The following is a 27,054-nucleotide window of genomic DNA, read 5'->3' as shown; positions in this document are numbered from 1 at the left end:
AACATTTAACAAACCCTTCCTCAACCCGAAAACAATTAATTAACTAATTACCCTGCTTTTTTAGCTGTTGACTGAAGTTAATTCCTTAAAGTGAGATATGAACGGACGCCATCCTTTATGAAACCCCATCTCGTATCCTCTCAAACTAAATCTAACCGCTCTAGGTTCAGAAACTCCATTAAATCTCCCAGCCTTATTGAAGGACGAGATGGAGAAACTGGCCTCCAACCCAATCGGATCCGCCTCCTTGCCACCAGTGAGCCAATGACTAAGAGCCATCTGCCCTAGTCCCTGTCTGGAGCTCCGACAAGTCCGACACCCCGAATATGGCTCCTTGGGGACTGGGTTCTAGATCCAACAGTAAATTTGTCGACGTGGTGCTAAAGAAGGTGATCCAAAATTTCTTCAGTTTCAGGCACGTCCAAAACATGTGCACATGAGTGACTGGCCCCTCCTGCATCTGTCATAAATATCAACTCCTTCGAACAGGGGATTCATTCTCTTTTTAAAAATAAATTTAGATTACCCGATTATTTTTTCCAATTAAGGGGGCAATTTAGTGTGGCCAATCCACCTACTCTGCACATTTTTGGGTTGTGGGGGCGAAACCCACGCAGACTCGGGGAGAATGTGCAAACTCCACACGGAGAGTGACCCAGAGCCGGGATCGAACCTGGGACCTCATTGCCGTGAGGCAGCTGTGCTAACCACTAGGCCACCCTGCTGCCCATAGGGGATTCATTCTCAACCTCGCCAAATGTGTTCTGTAAACTGCCTTCAGTTGTATTAGTGCCAATCTTGTGCACAAGGTTGATGCATTTATCTGCCGTAAAATTTCGCACCAAAGCCTTTCTTCCAGCATCTCGCCCAATTCCTCCTCCCATTTGGCCATAACACTATCCAGGGATTCTGATCCTGCTTTCATAATTTTTCTACAAATAGCAGAGGTAACTTCCCCTTCTATCCACAACACCAGCAATACGTCTTCCACCAAAGAAGAAGGGAGTAACATTGGGAACGTAGGGATGATCTCCTTTACAAAAGCCTGTATCTCTGTATATCCAAAGGTTTCCCTCCTTGGGAGCTCATATTTCTCCCTTAATTCTTCAAACATTGCAAAACGACCTTCGTGATCACATCTTTTTCCTCTCAGTCTCAATTATTCTTACAAGTTTAAACAAATGGTTTTCTCGGACTGGCATTAGTTTTGTGACCCTGCCCCTAATTTAAAACCCCCTGAGGAAGGAGCAATGCTCCGAAAGCTAGTGATTCAAAACAAACCTGTTTGACTTTAACCTGGTGTTATCAGACTTCTTACTAATTTAAAATGTTTGCGAAACTGCTTCCAGATTTTCAGTGTTGACACTACAACTGGGCTCCTTGAGTATTTCCATGACCCCAACTAGAGTGGAGTGGCATTGTAGCCAGCGGCCACAGCCCTGATCCTTTACATGCCTCTTCCTCCATCTGCACCCACACCATATATGGAAACCTTCTCGCCGTTCACCGCCCAGTAATTGTGCCCAAGATTCGGCAAGGCTAAGCAGCACAATTGCCACTCCCTCTGAAGGAACGGTTTACAAGTCCTAGGGATCTTACCAGCCCATATAAACTACCAGCCCATATAAACTAAGAGATCAATCTTTCCACCCCCATTAAAAAAAAAACATTTTTGATAAAGAGACCGGGAGACACTGACATAAAAACAAATATCAATTTGTGCCAACTGAGTGTCAGTTGTAGTGTATTGCTTCCGAGTCGAAAGGTTGTGAATCCTCATCCCACTCCATGGAGTGTGAGCACAAAAATAAAAAGAAGTTCCCACTCTAGTGCTGTTTTGAGGGAATGTTGTATTGTCAGTGCTGCTGCATCTCATTTGAGATTTTAAACATGGCCCCGTTTGCGCTAATAGGTGGACTTCCATGGCACTGCTTTGAAGAAGAGCAGGGGAGTTACCCCAGTGACATTTATCCCTAAATCAACATCAAAACAGACTTCCTGGGTATTGTCCTATTGCTATTTGTAGGAGCTTGCTATATGCAAATTGACTGCCACGCTTCCAGCATTACACCAATGACTGCAAAAATATTTCATTGGCTGTGTGAAGCAGTTTTGAGATGTCTGGTGGCTGTGAACGTTGCAACATAAATACGTGTCTCTTTTCCGCAACCAAAAGATACATTCTGGCTTTCTATTTTTGTCAATCATTTATGGAGCGAGAGAGAGAACTGACTGGGGTAATGGGGATTTTTCTCTTCCCTCCCAACAGTCCAAAAAAGTACCATATTGGGTGGAGAGGTTGTTGAATAGAGGTCACTGATGGATATACGTGCTGTAATGGCAGAGAGAACCTTTTTGTAATGACTTCTCTACCTTTAGCCCCGCTACAAACTGTTTCTCACCTACTCTATCCACCTCCTTAAATTCTGTTTGTGACTGAATCCGACTATTTGCAATCGTTTTTCCTATTTGATCTTGAGCTGAGTGTCCAATCCCAAATCCTTGTCTTCAGCAAGACCACTTATTTTTCCATCCCTGCAATGTTGTCCGTCACTCCCTCAGTCCATTTGTTGTTGAAACTCTCATCTATGCCTGTTGTACTCCAGATTCTACTTTCAATGCTCTCTTGGTTGATCATCAACCCTTTTTAAATTTTGGATCACCAAAGCTGTGTACCAAGTCCCATCCACTCCGCTCTTCTCACTGGAAAGACAAGAGGTGGTAGCAATGCATGAGGGAACAGGGAAACCAGCTGGTCTTAAAAGGGCTTGATAATTCAAAGGTAGAAGGATGTATTTCCATCATTAGTTTTTTTAAATAGCTGGTTTGGAAATGTGGGGCAGAATTGTATAGTTCCCTTCACGAATTTACATAGATACATAGAAGATAGGAGCAGGAGGAGGCCTTTTGGCCCTTCGAGCCTGCTCCGCTATTCATCACAATCATGACTGATCATCCAACTCAATAGCCTAATCCTGCTTTCTCCCCGTAGCCTTTGATCCCATTCTCCCCAAGTGCTATATCCAGCCGCTTCTTGAATATATGCAAAGTTTTAGCATCAACCACTTTCTATGGTAATGAATTCCACAGGCTCATCACTCTTTCTGTGAAGAAATGTCTCCTTATCTCTGTCCGAAATGGTTTACCCTGAATCCTCAGGCTGTGACCCCTGGTTCTGGACACACCCATCATTGGTAACATCTTCCCTGTCTCGTCCCATTAAAATTTTATAAGTCTCTATGAGATCTCTCTCTTCTCTCTCTCTCTCTCTCTCTCTCTCTCTCTCTCTCTCTCTCTCTCTCTCTCTCTCTCTCTCTCTCTCTCTCTCTCTCTCTCTCTCTCCTCCTCCCCCCCCCCCCCCCCTCATTCTTCTGAACTTAAGCGAGAACAATCCCTACCTAGTCAATCTCTCCTCATGTGACAGTCCTGCCATCCCTGCACTCCCTCGAGAGCAAGAACATCTTTCCTCAGAGAAGGAGACCAAAACTGCACACATCCTTCCTCGGAGAAGGAGACCAATACTCCAGGTTTGGCCTCACCAAGACCTTGTATAATTACAGCAACACATCCCTGCTTCTATACTCGAAACCTCTCACAATGAAGGCCAACATACCATTAGCCTTCTTCACCGCCTGCTGCACCTGCATGCTTACCTTCAGCGACTGGTGCACAAGGACACCCAGGTCTCTCTGCACACTCTCCTCTCCCAAGTTACAACCATTCAGAATCTGCCTTCCTGTTTTTGCTTCCAAAGTGAATAACCTCACACTTATCCAAATTATACTGCATCTGCCATTGATTTGTCCACTCGCCCAATCTGTCGAGATGAAATGAAAATGAAATGAATCATGCTGTAGAATCCCTGCATCCTCGTCACAATTCACCCTCTCACCTAACCTCGTATCATCTGCAAACTTTGAGATGTTACGTTTTGTTCCCTCATCCAAATCATTAATATATATTGTGAATAGCTGGGGTCCCACAGGTTACTGCCTGCCAATTTGAAAAGGACCCATTAATCCCTACTCTTTGTTTCCTCTCTGCCAACCAGTTTTCTATCCACCTCAATATATTTCCCCAATCCCATGCGCTTTAATTTTGCACAATAATCTCTTATGTGGGACTTTGTCAAGCGCCTTCTTTGGTTTTGGATTTTGTTTATTGTCACGTGTACCGAGGTACAGCGAAAAGTATTTTTCTGCGAGCAGCTCAACAGATCATTACGTACATGAAAAGAAAAGGAAATAAAAGAAAATACATAATGGGGCAATGCAAGGTACACAATGTAACTACATAACACCGGCATCAGGTGAAGCATAGTGTTAATGAGGTCAGTCTAAAAGAGGGTCGTTTAGGAATCTGTAATAGCGGGGAAGAAGCTGTTTTTGAATCTGTTCATGCGTGTTCTCGGACTTTTGTATCTCCTGCCCGATGGAAGAAGTTAGAAGAGTGAGTAAGCCAGGTGGGAGGGATCTTTGATTATGGTGCCCGCTTTCCCCAGGCAGCGGGAGGTGTAGATGGAGTCAATGGATGGGGGACAGGTTTGTGTGATGGACTGGGCTGTGTTCACGACTCTGAAATTTCTTGCGGACTTGGGCCGAGCAGTTTCCATACCAGGCTGTGATGCAGCCAGATAGGATGCTTTCAATGGTGCATCTGTAAAAGTTGGTAAGAGTTCATGTGGACATGCCGAATTTCCTTTGTTCCCTGAGGAAGTATAGACGCTGTTGTGCTTTCTTGGTGGTAGCATCGACGTGTATGGACCAGGACAGATTTTTGGAGATGTGTACCCCTGGGAATTTGAAACTGCTAACCATCTCCACTTCAGCCCCGTTGATGCTGACATGGTGTGTATAGTACTTTGCTTTCTGAAGTCAGTGACCAGCTCTTTAGTTTTGCTGGCATTGAGGGGTAGATTGTTGTCGCTGCACCACTCCACTCGGTTCTCTATCTCCTTCCTGGATTCTGACTCGTCGTTATTCAAGATTCGGCCCACTGTGGTTGTATCATCAGCAAACTTGTAGATGGAGTTCTGAAAGTCTAAATATACCACATCAACTGGCTCCCCCTTGTCAACTGTACTGGTTACATCTTCAAAGAATTTGCGAGCAGGGAAGTCTTAAATTTCCCTGGATGGCCCTCTCACCTGGGAGAGGTGAGGTACCTCTAGTGACCCACCCTTCCCTGATGCCCTTAAGTAGCCAATTATTGGCCTCTTGAGGGCTGCTTCTGGCCCAGCCTAATTTGGAAGCTGATGGCGGTGTTCTGGGGCAGGTGGTAAGCCAGGCAGGTGAATAACCAGGCAGGTCACCCTCCTCGGGCCTTGGGCAGGACGTTTGGGGGTGGGTTGTCCCCTTTCTGCATTGGTTGCCCTCTCCCTTGCTTACCCATCATGACCCCGCCTCACTTCACTCTCCTGCCACTGCCCACTGCTGCTGATGGCACTGTTGGGACTACATATCAGTCATCAGTTCTGAGGTTGGGGAATGGTGGGGATGTGGGATGGGTACGTCTGCCTGAGTGAGGGTTGGAAGTCCTGTTTCCAGCCACTGACTGTGGGACTGCTGTGTTCAGCAGGGATGTGTTCCTTGTCGACTCTTGGGTGGCAGGGCATCTGAAAAATCCTGCCCATTATGTTAATGTAAAATATGGAAATTTATATGCATGTTTTATGAGGTTGTAAATGACCACTGCGTTATTAAACTAAGTATTGCATCAGCCAGGGTGACTGAAATGCTATAATTAGCTCGAGCTTCCTGGGTTCTTGGTCCTAATCAGCATCAGTGATCCTTGCTGCGAGTCAATACGTATGAAATGTTATTCTCTGAATGTCAGATGAGGGAAGCATTGGACTTGGCTTTATTGTCTCCTGCAGTGAAATATACATGAACGTTTGCGAGTGAGACCAATTTTTAAAAACAGTTTTTATTGAATTTCACATTTTTATGTTACATTCCTGTTCGTACTTTGAATTTAGAAGTTTCATCACCATACATAATTTTGGTAAAAACAAGCAATGAAAAGTTGGAAGTTTAAAAGTTGCAAATGAGGGATGAACCAAAGAAAAATAAGAACAGGAAAGAAACAATGTAAACAAACACGGATCATATTTTTACATGTCTCTTTCCCCGCCCCCTTTGGCTGCTTTGCCTTAGTTGGACTGCCCTATGTTGGCCCTAGCTTGTCTTGCTCGGTGTGTTGCTCCCTCTCTTTTCCTGCCTGCCCTCGGGCTCATTTCTTGCCACTAAGTAGCTTGTGTCCCGTCTGTTTAATCCCCTCCCTCTGAATGGGAGCGCATTTGTGACTGGGGCTCAGAGGGATGTCCCTATGCAGGAACCTTCCTCCATCCTCACCTATTCTGTTCCCAGTTCCTTCACCCATCCCCTCGTTAGTTCTGCTTTGGTCGCCCAGTTGTAGAACTATAGGTTTTGGAGGGCCATGTCTCCTGCACTATTCCTTTGTAGGAACTGTTTCTGCATCCTTAGGTTCGTGCTCTCTTTCTCTCTCTCTCTCTCTCTCTCTCTCTCTCTCTCTCTCTCTCTCTCTCTCTCTCTCTCTCTCTCCCCACCCTTATTTCTTGCTGCTAGCTTACCTGCTTACGTGGTGGCCCCCCTCCTGGGGTCGATCTTAACCACCTCCCCAACCACTGCGAGTCTGTTCCTCCTCCTCGCCCCCTCCTGTGCCCTGCTGCTCTGCCCTTCTCCCTCCTTTGTGATCTTTAGCTCCAGCATTCAAAACAAGGACGCATTCCTGCACAAACAGTTTTTCAATGTCCCAGTATGTTAGGGTGTCCAGTTCATTGCTGATTCTGTTGCTGTCTTCCCAGCTAGTGTTTGTGGGCAGATTCGTCAGTGTGTGCCGGTGCAGTGATGTAATATTCTCTGCCCTGGAAGGTCACCCAGAGCTTTGGCATACCAAACTTCACATTGTTCTTATAAAGGGCTGCCTTGGCTCTGTTGAATTCTGCCCGGTGTTTTTCCAGGTCTGCCCCAATGCCTTGATAGACCCTGACCGAGTGACCCACCCAATTGCAGGACCTTAACTGTCTCATCCAGTTCAGGATTCTTTCCCGGTCTTGGTACCGGTGCAGCTTTGCGATGATGGCCCTCGGCTGTTCTCCGGCCTTGGGCTTTGGCTGCGGTGACCTGTGGGCTCTGTCGAATTCTGGTGGCTTGGGGAAGCTGTCTCCCGCACCAGGTTACCGTGGTGTTCCTGCCCTTGGCTCCTTTTGGTAGGCCCACTATGCGAAGGTTCTGGCGCCAGAATCTGTTTTCCTGTTCCTCGACCTTTCCCCTCCGTGACGCTTGTGTCGCCACCAACCTTACCATCTCAGTCTCTAATGCAGCGTTCTGGTCGCTCTAGTCTGTCGAGGCCTTCTCTAGCTCCCTTACCTCATTCCTTCTCGAGCTCCCTTGCCTCATTCTTTCTGGCCAGACTTTAGTTGCTTTTCTGTCTTTTTGGCCCATGGAACTGCTGCTGCTTGGCCTGTCTTGTCCTGCTGGTGTTGGAGGAGGGCGGGGATATTTTCTCCCAATTTTAGCAGGCTATTTTGGGCTTAAAGTGCTGTTTTCCAAGTTTTCAGGGTGAGAAACCTTTTGTGCGTCCAATCAGTACGTTTCTGCCAACAGAAATGTGTGACCAATAGTAATAATAATTGCTTATTGTCACAAGTAGGCTTCAATGAAGTGACTGTGAAAAGCACCTTGTGGTTGTTGTATCTCGGTATGGCGCAAATACATTCATTTGAGAAGAGTAATTAAATTGGGGCGAAGAATTCCATAATTTTCAGCAAATGATTGAGAGCTTGATGTGTTGAGATTTGTGTTGTTGCAGTGATCAGTGTTTAGTTTATGAAATTGCAAAGCTCTCATTTCGTTGCTCACTTGTTGCACTAGAAACTAATGCACAGCCATTACTGGAGTAAAAGTACTGAATTACCTATATTGTTTTCTGGTGTAGTTTGGGAAGGAAGAAAAGTGGAAGTTTTATTGTTAACTATAAGTCTGTCAGTACATTATGAAGTTAGTTATAAGAGCTCTTGTGTGCATTGACACGTCATTATTGCTACAGAAATATCCTCTTTTAATTTCCCGATCATTAGTCTTTTTGCTATTACGAATCTAGCACAGCTAAGGGGACACAGGCGGCAAGATGGCACAGTGGTTAGCACTGCTGCACCACAGTGTCAGGGCCCCAGGCTAAATTCCATCATTGGGGTGACCGTGTGGAGTTTGCATGTTTTCCTTGTATCTGCGTGGGTTTCCTCTGGATGCGCTGGTTTTCTTCCACAGTCCAAAGATGTGCAGGTTAGGTGGATTGGTAATGCTAAATTGCCCCTTAAGTGTCCAGGGTTGTGCAGATTAGGCCACGGTATTCCGGGGATGAAGCGGGTTGGGAAGGGGAGTGGATGTAGATTGCTCTTTCGGAGGGGCAGTCCAGACTTGATGAGATGTATAGCCTCCTTCTGCACTGTAGCGATTCTATTCTGTGACACATGCTGGAGACCCACACTGGGGTCCAGGTTCACTGTTGGGAAATGTGCAACCATATAACCAAGGGTGACAGGCCTATTGTGTACTTATCTTTATTTTCATTCACCCCTGCCTCCTTTGTCTTTGTCACCTTTTGGAAAAGTATGTGGCCTCCAACTGATTTTCCTCTAGAGCTCTGGTAGGTTGGGACACAATTTTTATATTAGTTTGAGCACTAAAGGTAATTAATATGGCTGTGCATAGAACATCCAAACCTGATGGAGTCACGTCATTAGAATAATTTTCAAATTTGGATGCTGATTTACCTATACCCAACTGTTTGAGGCAAAAGAACACCTCATCCTTATGTGTGACTTTGGTAGTTGAGATTTTTCTTGCAGCAGTTTTTCTCTGTTCGTTAAGTGGGCAAATATTGTATGACAACAGCAACTTTCATTCCTATAGTGCCTCACTATCATCCCTAGATGCTTCACTGGAGCATTACACAGCACAATAACACAGTGGTTAACACTGTTGCTTCAAAACACCAAGGTCCCAGGTTCGATTTCTGGCTTGGGCAGGGGTGGGCAAACTACGGCCCGCGGGCCGCATGCGGCCCGCCAAAGGTCTTTATGCGGCCCACCAAGTCATTTAAAAAAAAAAAAAATTTAAAATAAAATTTTTTTTTTAAATTTTTTAAATTTTTTATTTTTTTAAGGTTAATGGGGGGGGGGGGCTGTTGGGTTACTTACTGGTATAGGGTGGATACGTTGACTTGAGTAGGGTGATCATTGCTCGGCACAACGTCGAGGGCCGAAGGGCCTGCTCTGTGCTGTACTGTTCTATGTCCTATATGAGGCGCCCAGAATCATAACCGGGTGAAGTAATTATTTTACTTAATATACTATGCGGCCCTTTAAAATTGTGAATTTCTGAATGTGGCCCTTGCACGGAAAAGTTTGCCCACCCCTGGGCTTGGGTGACTGTCTGTGTGAAGTCTGTGACAATATTGAGTTCTTTACCCGTCAGTCCGGCCTCAATAAAACTCTAGATGGATTTGTAGGTATAGTATCATTTATTTTTAACCAGCTTTCAAGGCTGACTCGCTCCACAGAGGTTCAGAACACACAGGGGGTCTTCTGGAGCTCCAGAACCGAGTGAGATAGGAGACAAAGAAATCTCTGCAAATATCATTCAAATGGCATCAAGTTTCACATACAAGATTCCCATAGGTCATCCTATACACCTCCTGACCTGGCCATAAATCCTGATTGGCTCACTTCGCATTCCTCAGCCCTGGACCTCTTGTTACCCAGCATCTTTTTCCCCATCCTCCACGAGGCACCCCTCCCCCCTTCCTTGCCATGCTTTCTGAATCCCGTTGTCCTTTGTTTGTGAACTCACTACTATCAGACTGGCTCACATCTACATTATTGTAACTAATATTTTAACTAACTATTTTATATCACATTCGTTTGTTCAGTTCCCCATCTGCACGTTCCCTTCGTGTCGGTGGGCTTCCTCCGAGTGCTCCGGTTTCCTCCCACAAGTCCCAAAAGATGTGCTTGTTAGGTAATTTGGACATTCCAAATTCTCCCTCAGTGTACCCGAACAGGAGCCGGAGTATGGCGACTAGGGGATTTTCACAGTAACTTCATTGTTATGTTAATGTAAACCTACTTGTGACAATAATAAAGATTATTATTAAAATTAAATTTGGCAATGAAGAGTGTCAACTATTCGGACAGATGACTAAAAGCTTAGTTCAAGATGTTGATTTTAAGGAGTGACCAGGATGTGCAACTGAGGTTAAGAGATTTTGGGGTTGAGGTGAGATAGAGATGGGAAGAAGTTTAGGGAGTGAATACCAGAGCTAGACAGCCAAAGGCATAGCCATCAGTGGTGGAGTGATTAAAATAAGAGGTCTGAAATATGGAAGTACAGAAGGAGATTACAGCGATAGGAATGGAAAAGTCAGAGGGATTTGAAGCAAAGATCAGAATCTAAAAAATTAACTGTTGCCTAACCAATAGCCAATATAGACCAGTGAATATGGGGGCCATTGGTGAGCACGACTTGGTGCACGTTACATTACTGGGAGCCAGAGCTCAAGTTTGAGGATGGAAGGCTGACCAAGAGAGCATTGAAATTGTCAAGTCCAAATCTAACAAAGGCATAGTTGAGGGTTTCAGCAGCAGATGGGCTGAGACAGGGGCAGAGTTGAGCAGTATTTCGGAGGTGCAAGTGTGTGTTCTTAGCAATAGAGCATATATATCATTGGAAGCTCATGTCCAGATGAAATTGACACCATGGACGTGAACTTGGAACAGTGCTTCCTGCAGTTGAAATTGTGATCATCTTTGTTGTTGTGACTCATTTTAATGAGTGGAATTAAATGATGTAGTGTGATGATTGGTTAGCTGTTCCATTAGTCTTGTACATCACTGAATGAGAAAATGTTAATTGGGCAAGGTACTTTGACATTCTGACCCCATATATGTACTAAGGACTCGAATTGTTCGTGAAGACTCAGTCAATGGAATGTTAATTCCTGATGTGGTTCTGTGACGGAGAGGTGTCCGTAATTGATTTTATGAATTTTTGTGGTTTGTGCTTCAAATTGTCATTTGATTTCCTGATCTCGACTGAGCTGCTGGCTCTCTGGTTTCCGGATGGTGGTGGTGAATGATTTGGGCAGAGGGAAGAACTGGCGAAAAACTGAATCAACGTTACCAAAATATTGGAATCAAGTGTATTGGATTGTTAAACCTGTCTGCTGATATTCCAAGTTTGAAATCTAGAAGGGTTGTTTGGCTTTCCAAAACTGCTTTGAGGATGCATTCTTGAAGGTTATTCTAACAAATTAGTTTACATTCGTTGGTTGATTTTTGAATAAGTAAATGCATGGGGTATTGATGGATATTGCAACAAAGTAGACCGTGCTGCATTCCTAACCAATGCATTAGCAAATGGGGAATGTGATAATCAATGAACTTCTCCTTTTCTTCCCTTTCATTTCCTCCAGTTATTTTTTCCAATGTAACCATTGTCCTATTATGATCCAATTTAAAGGGTAGATGAGTTTGTTGATTTTAGGGATGGGAAGAGAATAGATCGGAAATTTCAAACCTGTCCTTCAAGATAATATTTGGAAAGGTGTCGCTCGTCAAATGTTTTATGTTCAAACTGCTTCACTACACTTTTGCTTCAATCTACAATTTAAAGGAAAATGAGCATTTGAGTCATCTGTTAAATTTGTTTTACAAAACGCTCAGAGTTAGAATTAACTTTATAAATATTGTGAATATTCGTCGACCTGGGCATAACAAAAGGCATTAGTAAGATAGGAACACCCAGGGTTTAGGCTATTATCTAGTTCCACCATTAAATGAGACCATAAGATGTGTACGTTAGGTGCATTGGCCATGCTAAATTGCCCCTTAGTGTCCAAAAGGGTTAGGTAGAGTTGCTGGGTTACGGGGAAAGGGTGGAGGCTTGAGCTTAAGTAGAGTGCTCTTTCCAAGGGCCGGTGCAGACTTGATGGGCTGAACAGCCTCCTCCTGCACTGTAAGCATTCTTATGGACTGGCCTGATTAGTACGATATTCCTGTATGCTTCACCCGATGTCGGTATGGATTTACATTGTGTACCTTGTATTGCCCTCTTATGTATTTTCTTTTCTTTTCATGTACTAAATGATGTATTTGAGCTGCTCGCAGAAAAATACTTTTCACTGTACCTCAGTACACATGACAATAAAAAAAATCCAATCCAATCTATGATCTAATTGGGTATACTTACCATTGCTCCATATCCTTTAATGCCATTGGTTAATAAAAAGCTATCAACCTCAGACTTTAAATTGGCAATTTATTTAGCATCGTGCTTTAATATAGATGGAAGTGTTCCAAACTTCTGAAAGGAATGGTTCCAAGTTTTAGACCATGCCTCCTTGTGCTCTTGTAAAATCTATCCAGTGGGAATAGTTTCTATCTACCTTCTTTGTTCCCCATAGTACCTCAATTTTTGATCAAAGGTTGTGTCTGACTGATCATTGTTACGACACCAAGGGCTGGTGTGCGGTCAATTCCAGCCCCATTTGATCCGGAATCACAACACAATTCAAATTATCTCTTAATTTTTAAAATACCCAAAGACTTCGATCTTGCACTGCCCAATAACAACACTCACCAGATTGTAAATATAAACACAATTAACTTTTTTATTGGTAACAATAACTATAATTAAATTGGCAGCAAATACAACTTAAGTAATTTCTAAATCCCCCCCCCCCCCCCCCCCCCCCCCCACACACACACACACACAAGACAGACAAACAGGGGAAAGAGGGGTATATAAAAAAAGGTAAAGGATAAGAGTCTGTTTCAGATTAATTTCTTCCAGTTCGATCTTTCCAGTTCAGAGTGTGGCGACAAGGAGATTTTCACAATAACTTCATTGCAGTGTTAATGTAAGTCTACTTGTGACAGTAATAAAGATTATTATTCAATCTAGGCCTCCAGTTAGGTGTCTTTGCTTTCAGTCTATAATGGTTTTCACTGTATATTCATAAGGGTCTTGAATCTTCTCTGCAGGCTCAAAAGGCCGGTAGGGAACACTTGTTTGCGGGGGGGGAGGGGGAGAGAAGGGGGAAGAGAGGAGAGGAGAGGAGCACAATCCCCTCCTTTCATCGTCTGGGTGCTTTCTCCTGGGTTCTCTGAAAATCCCCATCTGGCAAGACCCACTGTCTGTTGACGGGCAGAATATGGTCCCTGACCAATCCATTGGCCACCAGCCAAGCAAGTGAACCAAATCGTTCCAATCTTCCGTGTGCCACAACACCTTCTGTTCAAAATCTAAATCTTCATAACGCAGTGTCCCATTTTGCAACTTTTGAGTTCTTCACGTCCCATGCTTGACTTAAAGGTATGTCTTCATTAAAGATCATAGAACTTATTTCATAGAATTTACAGTGCAGAAGGAGGCCATTCGGCACATCGAGTCTGCACCGGCCTTTGGAACGAGCACCTTGCCCAAGCCCACAGCTCCACCCTATTCCCGTAATCCAGTAACCCCACCCACCTTTTGGACACGAAGGGCAATTTAGCATGGTCAATCCACCTTACCTGCACATCTTTGGACTGTGGGAGGAAACTGGAGCATCTGGAGGAATCCCATGCAGTCACTGGGAGACCGTGCAGACTCCGCAAAGACAGTGACCCAAGCCTGGAGCTGTGAAGCAACTGTGCTAACCACTATGCTACCATGCTGCCCTCGGTATGGACCAAAAATGATGAAAATCAAGTAAAAGAAATAGGAAATAAGGGAATCAAAAGGAATGGCTATTACACAATGTCTGATAAACTTGAGGGCAGTGTGTTTCTAGCCTGCACGGATTTTAGCACCTGCATGGAATTTAGCAAGGCTTTTGTCAAGGTCCCACATGACAGACAGATCAATGAGTTTAAAACTCCAGTGATCCCAAGGGACAGTGGTATGTTGGATCCAAAATGAGCTCAGTGGCAGGAGGCGAAGTGTTATGATTGTGCTTTTGTGACATGGAAGACTGGGTTTATGCAGGGATCAATACTGGATCCTTTGCTGTTAATGGTAAATATGATTTAGACATAAATGTGGAGGGCAGGATTAAGAAGCTTGTATTCGATATGAAAATTGACTGTGTGATCTCTAATGAAGACAGCTGTGGACTGCAAAAAAAGGTCAATGGCTGCTCAGATGGGCTGAAAAGTGACATATGGAATTAAATTCGGCGAAATGTGCAGTAAAAATATTTTGGGGGGATAAGGAAGGCAAGGGAATGCATTGTTAATGGTGGGGTTCTGAAAAGTGTGCAGGATATGTCTATAGGTCCCTGGAGTTGGCAATGTAAGTAGATATGGCGGCCAAGAAGACATAGATGATACTTTATTTTTATTGTCCCAGGTCGAGAATTTGAGCAGGGAGCTACAACCATATGAAGTATTTGTTAGCTTGCACGCAATTCTGGCTACTGCATAATATAAAGAATGTCATCACACTAGAGCGGGTACATAAAAGATTGGCAAGGATGTTGCAGGAATAGAGAATTTTAACCAAGAGGAAAGATTGAATAGGATGAATTAGTTTTCTTTGGAGCAGAGGAGACGAAGGGAAGATTTCATTGTGGTGTATAAAATTGAAGTATCTAGATCAAATGCAGTGATCAATAACCAAGGAGAATAAATGTAAAATAATTTTTGAAAGAATTAGACAAGAGTTCAGAAAAAATTCTTTCAACTAGAATCTGAAGGAGGCTTGGAACTCACTACCTAAAAGTATGGTGGAGGCAGAAATCCTCATAATATTTAAAAAGCAATTAGATATGTGCTTGAGGTGCTGTAACCATAGGGCTATGGAGCCAGAGCTCTAAATAAGTACAATTAGATTAGTTAGCTGTTTTTCAGTTGATAAATGCACGATGGTCCAAAATTGCCACCCCTCTTCTTTTGAGTTCTGTGTTTCTTCATTACCCGTTTACCGTCTAATTCCAGAGAGTACACTTGTAAGAAAAAAAAAGTGTCCCTTTAAATGAATTGTGGTAGTTGCTGACAGTGCAATAGGCCCGGAGTGATTAGAAATATGCCCAGATCCTTCCTGTGGTGTTGTGCATCGTCTGTTCCGGTTCATCATGCTGACTCTGTGTTTGAACTTCTGACCCATGCGCGCAAACAGCTACCAATTTCTTTCTGTCAGACCAAGCTAATTTAAGGGCAGATCCAACTAGGAAACATTTCTTCTGTCTTCGAACCTGTGAAATTGAACTCTGGAGACAGGGATATTAAAAGTGTTAACTGTGGCTTAATGGTAGTACACTTGCTTCTGAATTAGAAGGTTGCTGGTTCAAGCTGCAACCAAAAATCTGAGCTTTTAATAGAGGCCGACGCTTCACTGAAATGTTGCACTGTTGGGTGCAAACTTTCAGTTGAGGCTCAACCATGGCCCCAATCTGCCCTTTCAGATGGATATGAAAGATCATGGAACTATTTAAAGAAATGAAATGAAATGAAAATCGCTTATTGTCACGAGTAGGCTTCAATGAAGTTACTGTGAAAAGCCCCTAGTCGCCACATTCCGGCGCCTGTTCGGGGAGGCTGGTACGGGAATTGAACCATGCTGCTGGCCTGCCTTGGTCTGCTTTAAAAGCCAGCGAATTAGCCCAGTGTGCTAAACCAGCCCCAAGTGGCAAGTGTTACGACACCCTGGGCTATGCGGTCAATTACAGCCCCACTGGAGCCATAAGACAGGTGAAATTAGATTTTATATTAATACCGATGTCTTTGGTATCGTTAAAATGACTCCAGTCACTGGGTTTGTAAATTTAAATATAAGTAACCTTTTATTACTAGCAGCAATTATATTTAAATTGACAAAATGTTACCAACTATCTAACACCTCTTTCCTACTTTCCTAACTCTACTCTTCTCTCTCTCTCTTCTCCTCCCCACCCCCCCACTCTAGACATACATATACACAGTCAAACAATAGAGGGGAAAAGATGGTTGGAAGGTAAAGAAAATATTAATAAAATAAAAGGATAAAGAATCTTTGATTCAGATGGATGCCTTCCAGTTTCTCTTTCTCAAAGTTGGGCCTTCAGTTGGATAGCAGCGAATTATAGATCAGTAAGCCTGACGTCCGTAGTGGAACGATTCTGGAATCTATTGTCAAAGATTTTATAGCAGAGCACTTAGAAAACAGTGGCAGGATCAGACAGAGTCAGCACTGATTTATGAAGGGGATATCATGCTTGACAAATCTACTGGAATTCTTCGAGGATGTAACTAGTAGAGTTGCTGAGGCAAAGTCAGCAGATGTGGTTTATTTGGACTTTTAGACGGCTTTTGACAAGTCCCGCAAGAGATAATGTGTAAAATTAAAGCACATAGGATCAGGGGTAGTGTATCGAAATGGATAGAAGACTATTTGGCAGACAGGAAACGAAGAGTAGGAATTAACGGATCTTTTTCAAATTGATAGGGAGTGACTAGTGGGGTACCACAGGACTCAGTGCTAGGACCCCAGCTATTCACTATAAATGTTAATGATTTAGATGAGGGAACAAAATGTCATCCCCAAATTTGTAGATGACACCAAGTTGGGTGGGAGGGTGAGTTGTGATGAGGATGTCGAGATCCTTCAGCGTGATTTGGACAAGCTGAGAGGGCAACTTGATTACAAAAATTCACAGATTTCAAATTCAACTTCAAAAATTCAAATCCACTAAATAAATTATTTATGAAGAAATGTTAAATATAAGTGTTGGAACTTTTGCCTTCTGTCCACAATTTACATTTATGATACATGATGTACTGTTATGTTTTCAAGAAGCAGTTAGATATAGCACTTGGGGTGAAGGGGATCAGAGGACATGGGACGAAGGTGGGATTAGGCTGTTGAGTTGGATGATCAGCCATGATCATGATTAAATGGCTGAGCAGGCTCAAAGGGCCAAATGGCTTTCTCCTCCTCCTATTTTCAATGTTTCTATCTACAAAGCACAAGTCAGGAGTGTGAAGGAATACTCTCCCCTTGCCTAGATGAGTGCAGCTCGAACCACATGGACTGCAATGGTTCAGGAAAGCAACTTATCACCAATGGAGATGGGCAGTAAATGTTGGCCTCGCCAGCCATGCGCACACCCCTTGAATGGATTTTTAAAATCTTCAGATCAGAGGGAGACAAAAGTCAGAAACTATAGGCCAATTTGCCTAAAAATTATCATTGTGAAAATGCTAGAATCCATTATTGAATAGGTGGTAGCAGGACTTTTAGAAAATCATAATACAATCGGGCAGTGTCAGCATGGCTTTATGAAAGTGAAATTGAGTTCTAGCAAGGCGGATCAAGGGCAATCAGTAGATGTGTATTTGGATTTCCAAATGGCATTTAATAATGTGTTGCGTAAAAGGTTACTCCACAGGATAAGAACTCATGGTGTTGGGGTAATATGTTAACATGAATGAAGGAGTGGCTAAATAACAGGAAATTGAGTCAGGATAAATGAGTAATTTTGAGGTTGGCAAACGCTAACTAGTGGAATGCCACAGGGATCTGTGCTGGGGCCTCAGTTGTGATCTATGTTAATGACTTGGACTGTAATGCAGCCAAATTTGCTAATGATAATCGCTTATTGTCACGAGTAGGCTTCAATGCAGTTACTGTGAAAAGCCCCTAGGTAGACATAAACATAGGTAGGAAAGCGACATGTGAGGATACAGAGTCTGCAAAAGGATATAGATAGGTTAAGTGTTGGGAAAAATTTGTTAGATGGAGTGTAATGTGGGAAAATGTGATATCCAGCATAGCAGGGTGAATAGAAAAGCAGAATATTGTTTAACTGGTGAGACAGCAGAATGCAGAGGGATATCGGTGCCCTAATACGTGAATCACAAAATATTAGCATGATGGTACAGGAAGTAATTAGGAGAACAAATTAACCATTGGCCTTTATTACAAGCAGGTTGAAGTAGGGAATTCTTACTATAACTATAAGGGGTGATGGTGAGACTGCACCTGAAGTAATGTGTGCAAGTTTTGGCTCCTTAAAGAAGAATATACTTGCATTGGAGATTCTTGAGAAGGTTTATTAGGCTGAGTCCTGAGGGGTGCAAGGGTTTTTTTTGAGGGGAGATTGAGCAGATTGGGCATGTACTCATTGGCATTTAGAAAAATGAGAATTGATCTCATTGAAACATATACATTCTGAGGGGCCTTGGCAGACCTGTGGGGGAGAGGATGTTTTGCCACATGGGGAATGTAGACCTAGGGGCACAATTTAAAAATAAGGGTGGCTATGAGGAAGAATTTCTTCTTGGCCTTTAATCTTTTGAATTCTCTCCCCAGAGAGTAGAGGAGGCTGGGTTACTGAATATGTTCAAGGCTGAGTTGGACAGAACTTTGATCTAAAAGACAGGCGAGGATTATCTGGGTCAAGCAGGAAAGTGGAGTTCAGGACAAACAAGAGCAGCTGTCATCTTATTGAATGACAGTGCAAGCTCAAGGGGGCCGATTGGCCGACTCCCACCATTCCATATCATCTTGTGGTGTCATGTACCAGAGTTGTCAGTTGATTTTGGGTCTGTGGGCTGACAAATCTCGAAGGTGGCTAGAAATAGCATTGGTTTTAATGTTCCAAAATTCCCTAGATCCAGGAAGGTTCTGTTAGATTGGAAGAGAGTAAAACTCCTTATTAAAAGAAGGGCAAGAAACTACAGCCCAGTTAGCCTAACATCTGTCATAGGGAAAATTTTAGGAGCCATTATTAAAGATACGTAGGGCACGTAGAAAAATTCAAGGCAGCCAGGCAGAGTCAACATGGCTGTGTGAAAAGGAAATCATGTTTAACCAATTTATTGGAGTTCTTTGAAGGAGTCATGTGTTGTAGTTAAAGGGGAACCAGTGGATGTACTGGATGGCCAGAAGGCATTTGATAAGCTGCCACATCTGGAGTATTGTGTACAGTATTGGTTTCCTTATTTAAGATGTAAATGCATTTGAAGCAGTTCAGAGAAGGTTTACAAAACTAATTCCAGGAATGGGTGGATTGTCTTGGAAGGAAAGGTTGCAGAGGTTAAGTTTGTATCCACTAGAAGAGTCATGATCAAAACCTTTATGTTTCTATGGGCTGTTGACGGCGTGGATGTGGAGAGGATGTTCCCTCTTGTCGGAGAAGATAGAAGTAGGGGTCACTGTTTAAAAATAAGGATCGCTCATTTCAGACAAATTAGAAGAAATGTTTTGAGGGTCGTGAGCCTGTGGAGCTCTTTTCCTCAAGCAGTGGAAGCAGAGTCCTTGAATACTTTTCAGGCAAAGCTCGATGGATTTTTGATTAACAAGTTGGGGAAGGTTACTGGGGGTAGGCAGGAATGTAAGGTTGAAGTTACAAACAGATCAGCCATAATCTTCCGAATAGCAGATCAAGCTCAAGGGGCCAAGTGGCTGATTCTGCTCCTTTTTTGTATGGTAAGAAGTCTTACAACACCAGGTTAAAATCCAACAGGTTTGTTTCAAATCACGAGCTTTCGGAGCACAGCTCCTTCCTCATTGATGGAAGGAATATGAGGAAGGAGCTGTGCTCCGAAAGCTAGTGATTCAAAACAAACCTGTTGGACTTTAACTTGGTGTTGTAAGACTTCTTACTGTTCCCACCCCAGTCCAACGCCGGCATCTCCACACCTTTTTTTTGTATGGTCAGTTGGGTACTGTTTACATACAATTAGCCCAGACACTATTCTGAGTTCTGGTACTAACTTTCTAACCCTTGCATTCAAGAGCAGAGTTCGTGTAAGCATCATAACCAAAATATCCTTGGTAGAAGGGATTGGTGTGGAATTTGTGTGTTTTGTTTTCATCTCAAAGCTACATGCTGATGACCATGTATGAGATTTCTTCTGTGATCATTTAAGGGCAAAGTTACAGGACCTTTTGTTGCTTTGTTGTAACTACTTGGTTAGATTGAATCCTGGGAGACTGCCACCTGTGACTCTTAGCCTGATGGCAGACTGATGGGTCTGTAAGTCTGATGCCAAATCAGTGTACTGGATTTAGCAGTGTTAACGCCGGAACTTGGCTCATTGTTGCTGGGGCCCTGGTATTCAGTCTAAACAAGGAATTGTACGCCTTGTTTTTTTAATTTAACCTGTCTGTCTGAATGCGAGAAGTCCAAAGATATTAGCTTTGGAAATAACTGACTTGAACCTCAGCAGTATCTATCCTGTGGTATTTTAAATCAATTTAGTTTGGTTGCAATCATGCTTCCAGACCTCATTATTAGACAATCTCAATGAGCTGCACTTGATCTCATTTGCACTCTGCTTTGAAAATGTGCTCCTGAGCTTTGATTTGATTTATTATTGTCACATATTCGTAGTATACAGTGAAAAGTATTGTTTCTTTCATGCTCTACAAACAATGTATACAGAGCTGTGATTATAACTTGGGAAATTATTTAAATGTATCTTGTGTATGGATGCCATGCTGAAGGGATAACATTTTTTGAATATTATATACATTGTAATGACAATTTTATTTTTAAATGTTAACTTACCACAAATTACTAACCTATTGTTTCAACTTCTGTTTTCTTGGCAGCCCCTTTTATGGTGAAGACTTTTACTTTGAAATCCCGAGACGTTTTCAGTACCTCTCCTTTTATATTTATGATAAGAGTTTTTTTCAGAAGGACGTGCCTTTTGGTAAGTTACAGTGCAACTATATTTTAAAAATATTTTTATTCTCCTTTTTCACATTTTCTCTCAAATTTACACCCACCAGCAATAAACAATAAGCAGTAACGAATACAGTGTCAATCCCCATATCAACAACAACAATCTATCCTCCCACCAAACTCCCAAACAGCAGCCCGCATGTTAACATATTCGATGTTATCTAATTCTTGAAAGTACATAATGAATAACGCCCATGAATTGTAGAATCCTTCCCCTCAGTTCAAACTTAACCTTCTCAAGAGTCAAGAATTCCAACAGGTCCCCCTGTCATACCAGGGCACAGGGTGGAGAGGTTGCTCTCCATCCCAACAGGATCCGCCTTCGGGCGATCAGTGAAGCGAAGACTACAACATCTGCCTCCGCACCCGTTTCCAACCCCAGCTGGTCCGACACCCCGAGTATGGCCTCCCGAGGGCCTGGGTTCAGTTTCACGTGCACCACTTTAGAAATTACCCTAAAAAAACCCCTTACAGTAATCCTCCAGCTTTGGCCAGGACAAAAACATATAAACATGATTTGTGGGTTCCCCCGCAACGTTGTTGCAGTGTAACTTTAATCCATGCGCCACATACATTGAATCTCTCCACTATTTTATTGCATATAAAGGGACAGTAGAATGGTTGTGTTATCTCTCTGAGCCTGTCCTCCTTTGGTATACTCCTAGCGTCGATGCATAAAGAATTGTTAATGAGTCCCTTCTCATTGCCCTTTTGATAATTGGTGTGGTATGGCAAGTAGATAAGAAGTTGCAGGTCATAACGCACATGAATTCAAATTGGATTTCCTGTGATCTTTGAATAATTATTTTTAAAGAAAGATGCAAGTCTAATATCTTGACAGTTTTAGAAAATGTACCATAATGCATATACTTATAATTATCATTTAACAAAGATCATTCTGTAGATAGTTTGCTTTAATATCTGTGGAAGTGGAATGGAAATTGCAGAGGCACTGGCTATAATTTTATAGTCTTTGACTCAATAGTGGTGCCAGAAGACTGGAGAATAGTAAATGTTGCATCTTTGTTCAAGAAAATGTTTAATAATAAGCCCAGCAACTCAGGCCAGTTATTTTAACCTCTGTGATAGGGAAACTTTTAGAAAAGATCATTTGGGACAAAATTATTAGTCGCTTGGGCAAATGCGGGTTAATTGGGGAATGCCAGCACAAATTCGTTAAAGGCAAATCATGTTTAATTAATTTGTTTGAGTTTTTTGATGAGCTCGCAGAGGGTTTATGTATTGTTGTCAATGTGGTGAACATGGACTTCCAAAAGACATTTGATGAAGTGCAGCACATCAGATTGTGAGCAAAGTTGGAATTCATGGAATAAAAGGGACAGTAGCAACATGGATACAAAATTGGCCAAGTGATCGGAAACCAAGAGTGGTTGTGAATGGTTCTTTTATGAACTCTGGGGAAATTTATAGTGAAGTTCCCCAGGGGTCTTCCTGATATTTATTTGTGGCCTAGACGATAGCATCGAACTTCTAAAAGACCGAGAAAGGTTGGTGAAATGGGTGGCCACGTGGCGGATTAAATTTAATGCAGAGCAATGTGGAATAATTCATTTTCGCATGCAGTACATAGCGAGGGGTACAGGAGCAGAGGGACCTGGTTGTAGCTGTGGATACATCATTGAAGGTGGCAGAACAGGTTGAGAGCAATTCAACAAGCATGTAAATAAGTAAATAATCTTTATTGTCACAAGTAGGCTTACATTAACACGGCAATTAAGTTACTGTGTAAAAGCCCCTGGTCGCCACATTCCGGCGCCTGTTCGGGTACACGGAGGGAGAATTCAGAATTCTCAGCTGGTGCGGGAATTGCACCCGTGCTGCTGACCTTGTTCTGCATCTCACACCAGCTGCCTATCTCACTGAGCTAAACCAGCTGGGGTATCCTGGGCTTTATCAATAGGAGCATGGAATAAGTTCCTCTGTCTTCGAGGCAGCATGGTAGCACAAGTTTGGCTTGGGTCACTGTCTGTGCGGAGTCTGCACATCCTCCCCGTGTGTGCGTGGGTTTCCTCCGGGTGCTCCGGTTTCCTCCCACAGTCCAAAGATGTGCAGGTTAGGTGGATTGGCCATGATAAATTGCACTTAGTGTCCAAAATTGCCCTTAGTGTTGGGTGGGGTTACTGGGTTATGGGGTTATGGGGTGGAGGTGTTGACCTTGGGTAGGGTGCTCTTTCCAAGAGCCGGTGCAGACTCGATGGGCCGAATGGCCTCCTTCTGCACTGTAAAAAACATCTATGGAAGTGGATAGCACTCTGGCTTCACAGCGCCAGGGTCCCAGATTTGATTCGCTGCTGGGTCACTGTCTGTGCGGAGTCTGCACGTTCTCCCCGTGTCTGCGTGGGTTTCCTCTAGGTGCTCCAGTTTCCTCCCACAGTCCAAAGATGTGCAGGTTAGGTGGATTGGCCATGATAAATTGCCCTTAGTGACCAAAAAGCTTAGATGGGGTTATTGGGTTATGGGAATAGGGTGGAAGTGAGGGCTTAAGTGGGTCAGTGCAGACTCGATGGGCCGAATGGCCTCCTTCTGCACTGTATATTCTATGTTCTATGTTAAAACTCTGGTACGGCCTCAACTGCATCCAGTTCTAGGTATCGCACATTAGGACAGATGTGAAGGCAATAAAAGATGCAGAAGGGGCAGCACGTGATGCAGTGGTTAGCACTGCAGCCGCACGGCGCCGAGGTCCCAGGTTCGATCCCACCTCTGGGTGACTGTCTGTGTGGAGTTTGTACATTCTCTCCGTGTTTGTGTGGGTTTCGCCCCCACAACCCAAAGATGTGCAGGGTAGGTGGATTGGCCACGCTAAATTGCCCCTTAATTGGAAAACATTAATTCGGTACGCTAAATTTTTAAAAAAAGAAGTAACAAAAATGTAGAAAATATTTTGGGAATGATTGCAGGGATCAGGGACATCAGTTATGTAGATGGATTGGAAAAGTTGGGATTGTTTATCTTGGAGAAGAGACGCTTGAGAGGAGAGTTGAGGAGATTTGATGGAGCTATTCACAATCAAAATGAGGGCCCCGGACAGAGTAGGTAGGGAGAAACTGTTCCCATTGGTGGTACAGTATCGTGCCAGAGGGCACAGATTTGCCAAAAGAAGCAATAGAGACATGAAAACTTTTCCATGCAGTGAGTGGTTAGGACCTTGAATGCACGACCAGTGGTTGTACGTTGAATTGGGTCTTTCAAAGGGAATTGGATCAATACTTGAAAAATCTAATTTTCAGGGCAAAGAGGACCAACACAGACTTGACTGGCCAAATATGTACCTTCCTGCTTCTGTGCTGTAACCATTTTGTGATTGTTTGTGGGCAGGCTGAGTTAAATGTCACGTATATAACTTATGTTGCAAACAAAGCTGTGAAATCCAGCAGAGATGGGATGAATGCAGAAGAATTGTGATTAAATATAAATAAAGCTGCTTATGTAAATTATTTTGGATAGTGAAAATCATCAATATTTTACTTTAAAGCAGTTTTACTCTTTTCAATAAGATTGATAGTTATTCATGTGTTACAGCTGAGCAATTCAGAAAAGATTCAGTAACTCTCCTTTCACTTCTGACCAAAACACTACGGACAGAATTTCCCTTTTTTGTAGTGTCAACTCGGGCGGGAAAAGCATTCTGCTGCCCGCCGGCTCCATTGCTGGCCTTTCCCGCCATATATTTTGGCACTTGTGAAAATAAATCCTGGAGGTGGGTCCCACGGTGTCACGCCTTGCGCTCAGTCAGAACCTGCCCCGCCAGCAACGTTGGTCTTCAAATGATCGGGACGTCATTTTAAAATCTAAACCTAATAAAAATAAGAAAAAAGATATCTTCCCTGAAAGGTCTTGGTTTATTGGGGAAGTGGGTGACTAGCGGTGACTGGAACCTTGTGAAGTTGGAGAGAAATATTACACTCACTTCATGGAGTATCAAATTTAAAGGAATAAAGATAGAATGGGAAAGTGGAGTTAAGGTCGAAGACTTGCGTTAATATTAAACAAAGGAGACAGACTGCAGATATTGGGAAAATCTGAAATTTAAACCGAAATGTTGGAAATATTCTGCAGATCTGTCCCATTAGTGGAGTGTGTATGTTTCAGGTCAACGACCTTTCATCAGATTCAAATTCAATGAACTTTCATCCTTGAATCCAGTGAAAGATTATCAACACACTCACGGCGGATGCTGCCAGAAGTTTCCTGGTGTCATTTATTTAATTAAGGGTTTGGTGGCATAAGGCTGAACTATCTTTCACCTCTCGTACGTCAGCTTTGTGAACAGCAATCGTAGTTCACAGTGGTGATTGGTTGGTGTGGTGGGATTTCAGTTATTGAAAACAACAGGGATGTCTGAAAGAAATTGATGACAGGTTGACTCACTTTGAGGTTGTGAATAGCTGTTTGAGCTGCCCAAACTAGCTGGCATGCGTACTATATTTTAAGCGACACGTTTGTAATTGATGTTAATGTTCGCAGCAATATCATTTGCCAAATGGCACTGATCATGTGCCAATTGGCAAATGGTGTGTGGCTCGTGGGATACTGGGGATGGCAGAACTGATAAGGATTGCATTGATCAAGACACCAAAAGTAGCACTCTTCTCTTCAATTAGTAAGTAGAATATTTAACATTTACCGGATGTAGTCAAACAGCGAGATCTTGTTTTAATACTCAATTCAAACGAAAGCACCCTTGAACAATGTGGCACTCTTTCAGTACTACCCTAGAATATCAAGGCAGTATGTACTTAAATTCTGGAATAGAACTTAAACTCAGAGCTATCTTGATTGTCAATCAGGGTAACAAAATAAATCAAGCTGAGGAACTTTTAAAATTTGTTTGCAAAAATCTAGTTGAATTTTCATTTGATAAGACTCATTAATGTTAGTGTCTGAACACTTCTGTAATTGATTTTCTTTCAGGTAAAGTATCAATGCGAAAGGAAGATCTGTGCAAGGACAACTGTAAGGACAGCTGGTTTACATTGCAGCTTGTTGATGCCAACTCTGAAGTTCAGGTAAATTAACTAGCCGTTACCCTATATATCAAAGAAAGAGACTTTCCTTTTGTTGATTCAGACAGTAGAACTACATAACTTGCTTTTTGGACCCTATCTAAATATTAGTTCTTCGGATACAATCTGGATTGTGATTGTAAAGATATAGTCATCCTAGTCCCAGATCACCAAAGGCTGCTTTGCCCTTTTGAAGGGGGAGAGCTGACTGGTTGTAATTTAACCTGAGGATCACCACACCTCTGGTGAGGGGCAAGGTTTTTAAAAAAATTTTTTTTAATATAATTTTTATTGGAATTTTTTACAGAAAATATAAAACATGACAAACAATGAAATGCAACAAAATAACCCATAATAACTGTGACACCCCCAGACCGTATCGGCGCATGTATCACATCCCCCCCCACCCCCCAACCCCAATGAACAACAAAAGAACTTAAAAATATATTAAAATTAAATAAACAAACATAGTCATTGTCGCCCCCCCCCCCCCCCCCCCCCCCCCCCCCCCGGGTTGCTGCTGCTACTGTCCCTGTACCCTACCGTTGAGCCAGAAAGTCGAGAAAAGGCTGCCACCGCCTAAAGAACCCTTGTACCGACCCTCTCAGGGCGAATTTGACCTTCTCTAGCTTAATGAAACCAGCCATGTCATTGATCCAGGTCTCCACGCTTGGGGGCCTCGTATCCTTCCATTGCAGCAAGATCCTTCGCCGGGCTACTAGGGACGCAAAGGCCAGCACACCGGCCTCTTTCGCCTCCTGCACTCCCGGCTCCACCCCAACCCCAAAAATCGCGAGACCCCATCCTGGCTTGACCCTGGATCCCACCACCCTCGACACCGTCCTCGCCACCCCCTTCCAGAACTCCTCCAGTGCCGGGCATGCCCAGAACATATGGGCATGGTTCGCTGGACTCCCCGAGCACCTGACACACCTGTCCTCACCCCCAAAGAACCTACTCATCCTCGTCCCAGTCATGTGGGCCCTATGCAGCACCTTGAATTGGATGAGGCTAAGCCGCGCACACGAGGAGGAAGAATTAACCCTCTCCAGAGCATCAGCCCATGTCCCGTCTTCGATCTGTTCCCCCAGTTCCCCCTCCCACTTAGCTTTCAGCTCCTCTACTGACGCCTCCTCCGCCTCCTGCATAACCGTGTAGATATCGGATATCTTCCCCTCCCCGACCCAGACCCCTGAAAGCACCCTGTCGCTCACCCCCCTCGCGGGAAGCGAAGGGAATCCCTCCACCTGCCGCCTAGCAAATGCCTTTACCTGCAGATACCTGAACATGT

General features: G+C 43.3%; 1 protein-coding gene across 2 annotated transcripts in view; it reads left to right on the top strand.

Annotated features, from left to right (window-relative positions):
• Positions 1-27,054, top strand: part of rasa2 (RAS p21 protein activator 2) — a 204,215-nt gene that overhangs the window by 57,307 nt on the left and 119,854 nt on the right. For both annotated transcript variants that reach the window (XM_038815283.1, XM_038815284.1), the window contains 2 exons: positions 20,601-20,704; positions 25,672-25,766. In XM_038815283.1, coding sequence (XP_038671211.1) covers positions 20,601-20,704; positions 25,672-25,766 — 199 coding nt within the window. The remainder of the gene's footprint in view (positions 1-20,600; positions 20,705-25,671; positions 25,767-27,054) is intronic.

This window comes from Scyliorhinus canicula, chromosome 13 (assembly GCF_902713615.1).
Source record: "Scyliorhinus canicula chromosome 13, sScyCan1.1, whole genome shotgun sequence".
NCBI classification, from domain to species: Eukaryota; Metazoa; Chordata; class Chondrichthyes; order Carcharhiniformes; family Scyliorhinidae; genus Scyliorhinus; species Scyliorhinus canicula.
Note: the sequence above shows the minus strand (reverse complement) of the source record. Positions and strands in the feature narration are given on the sequence as shown.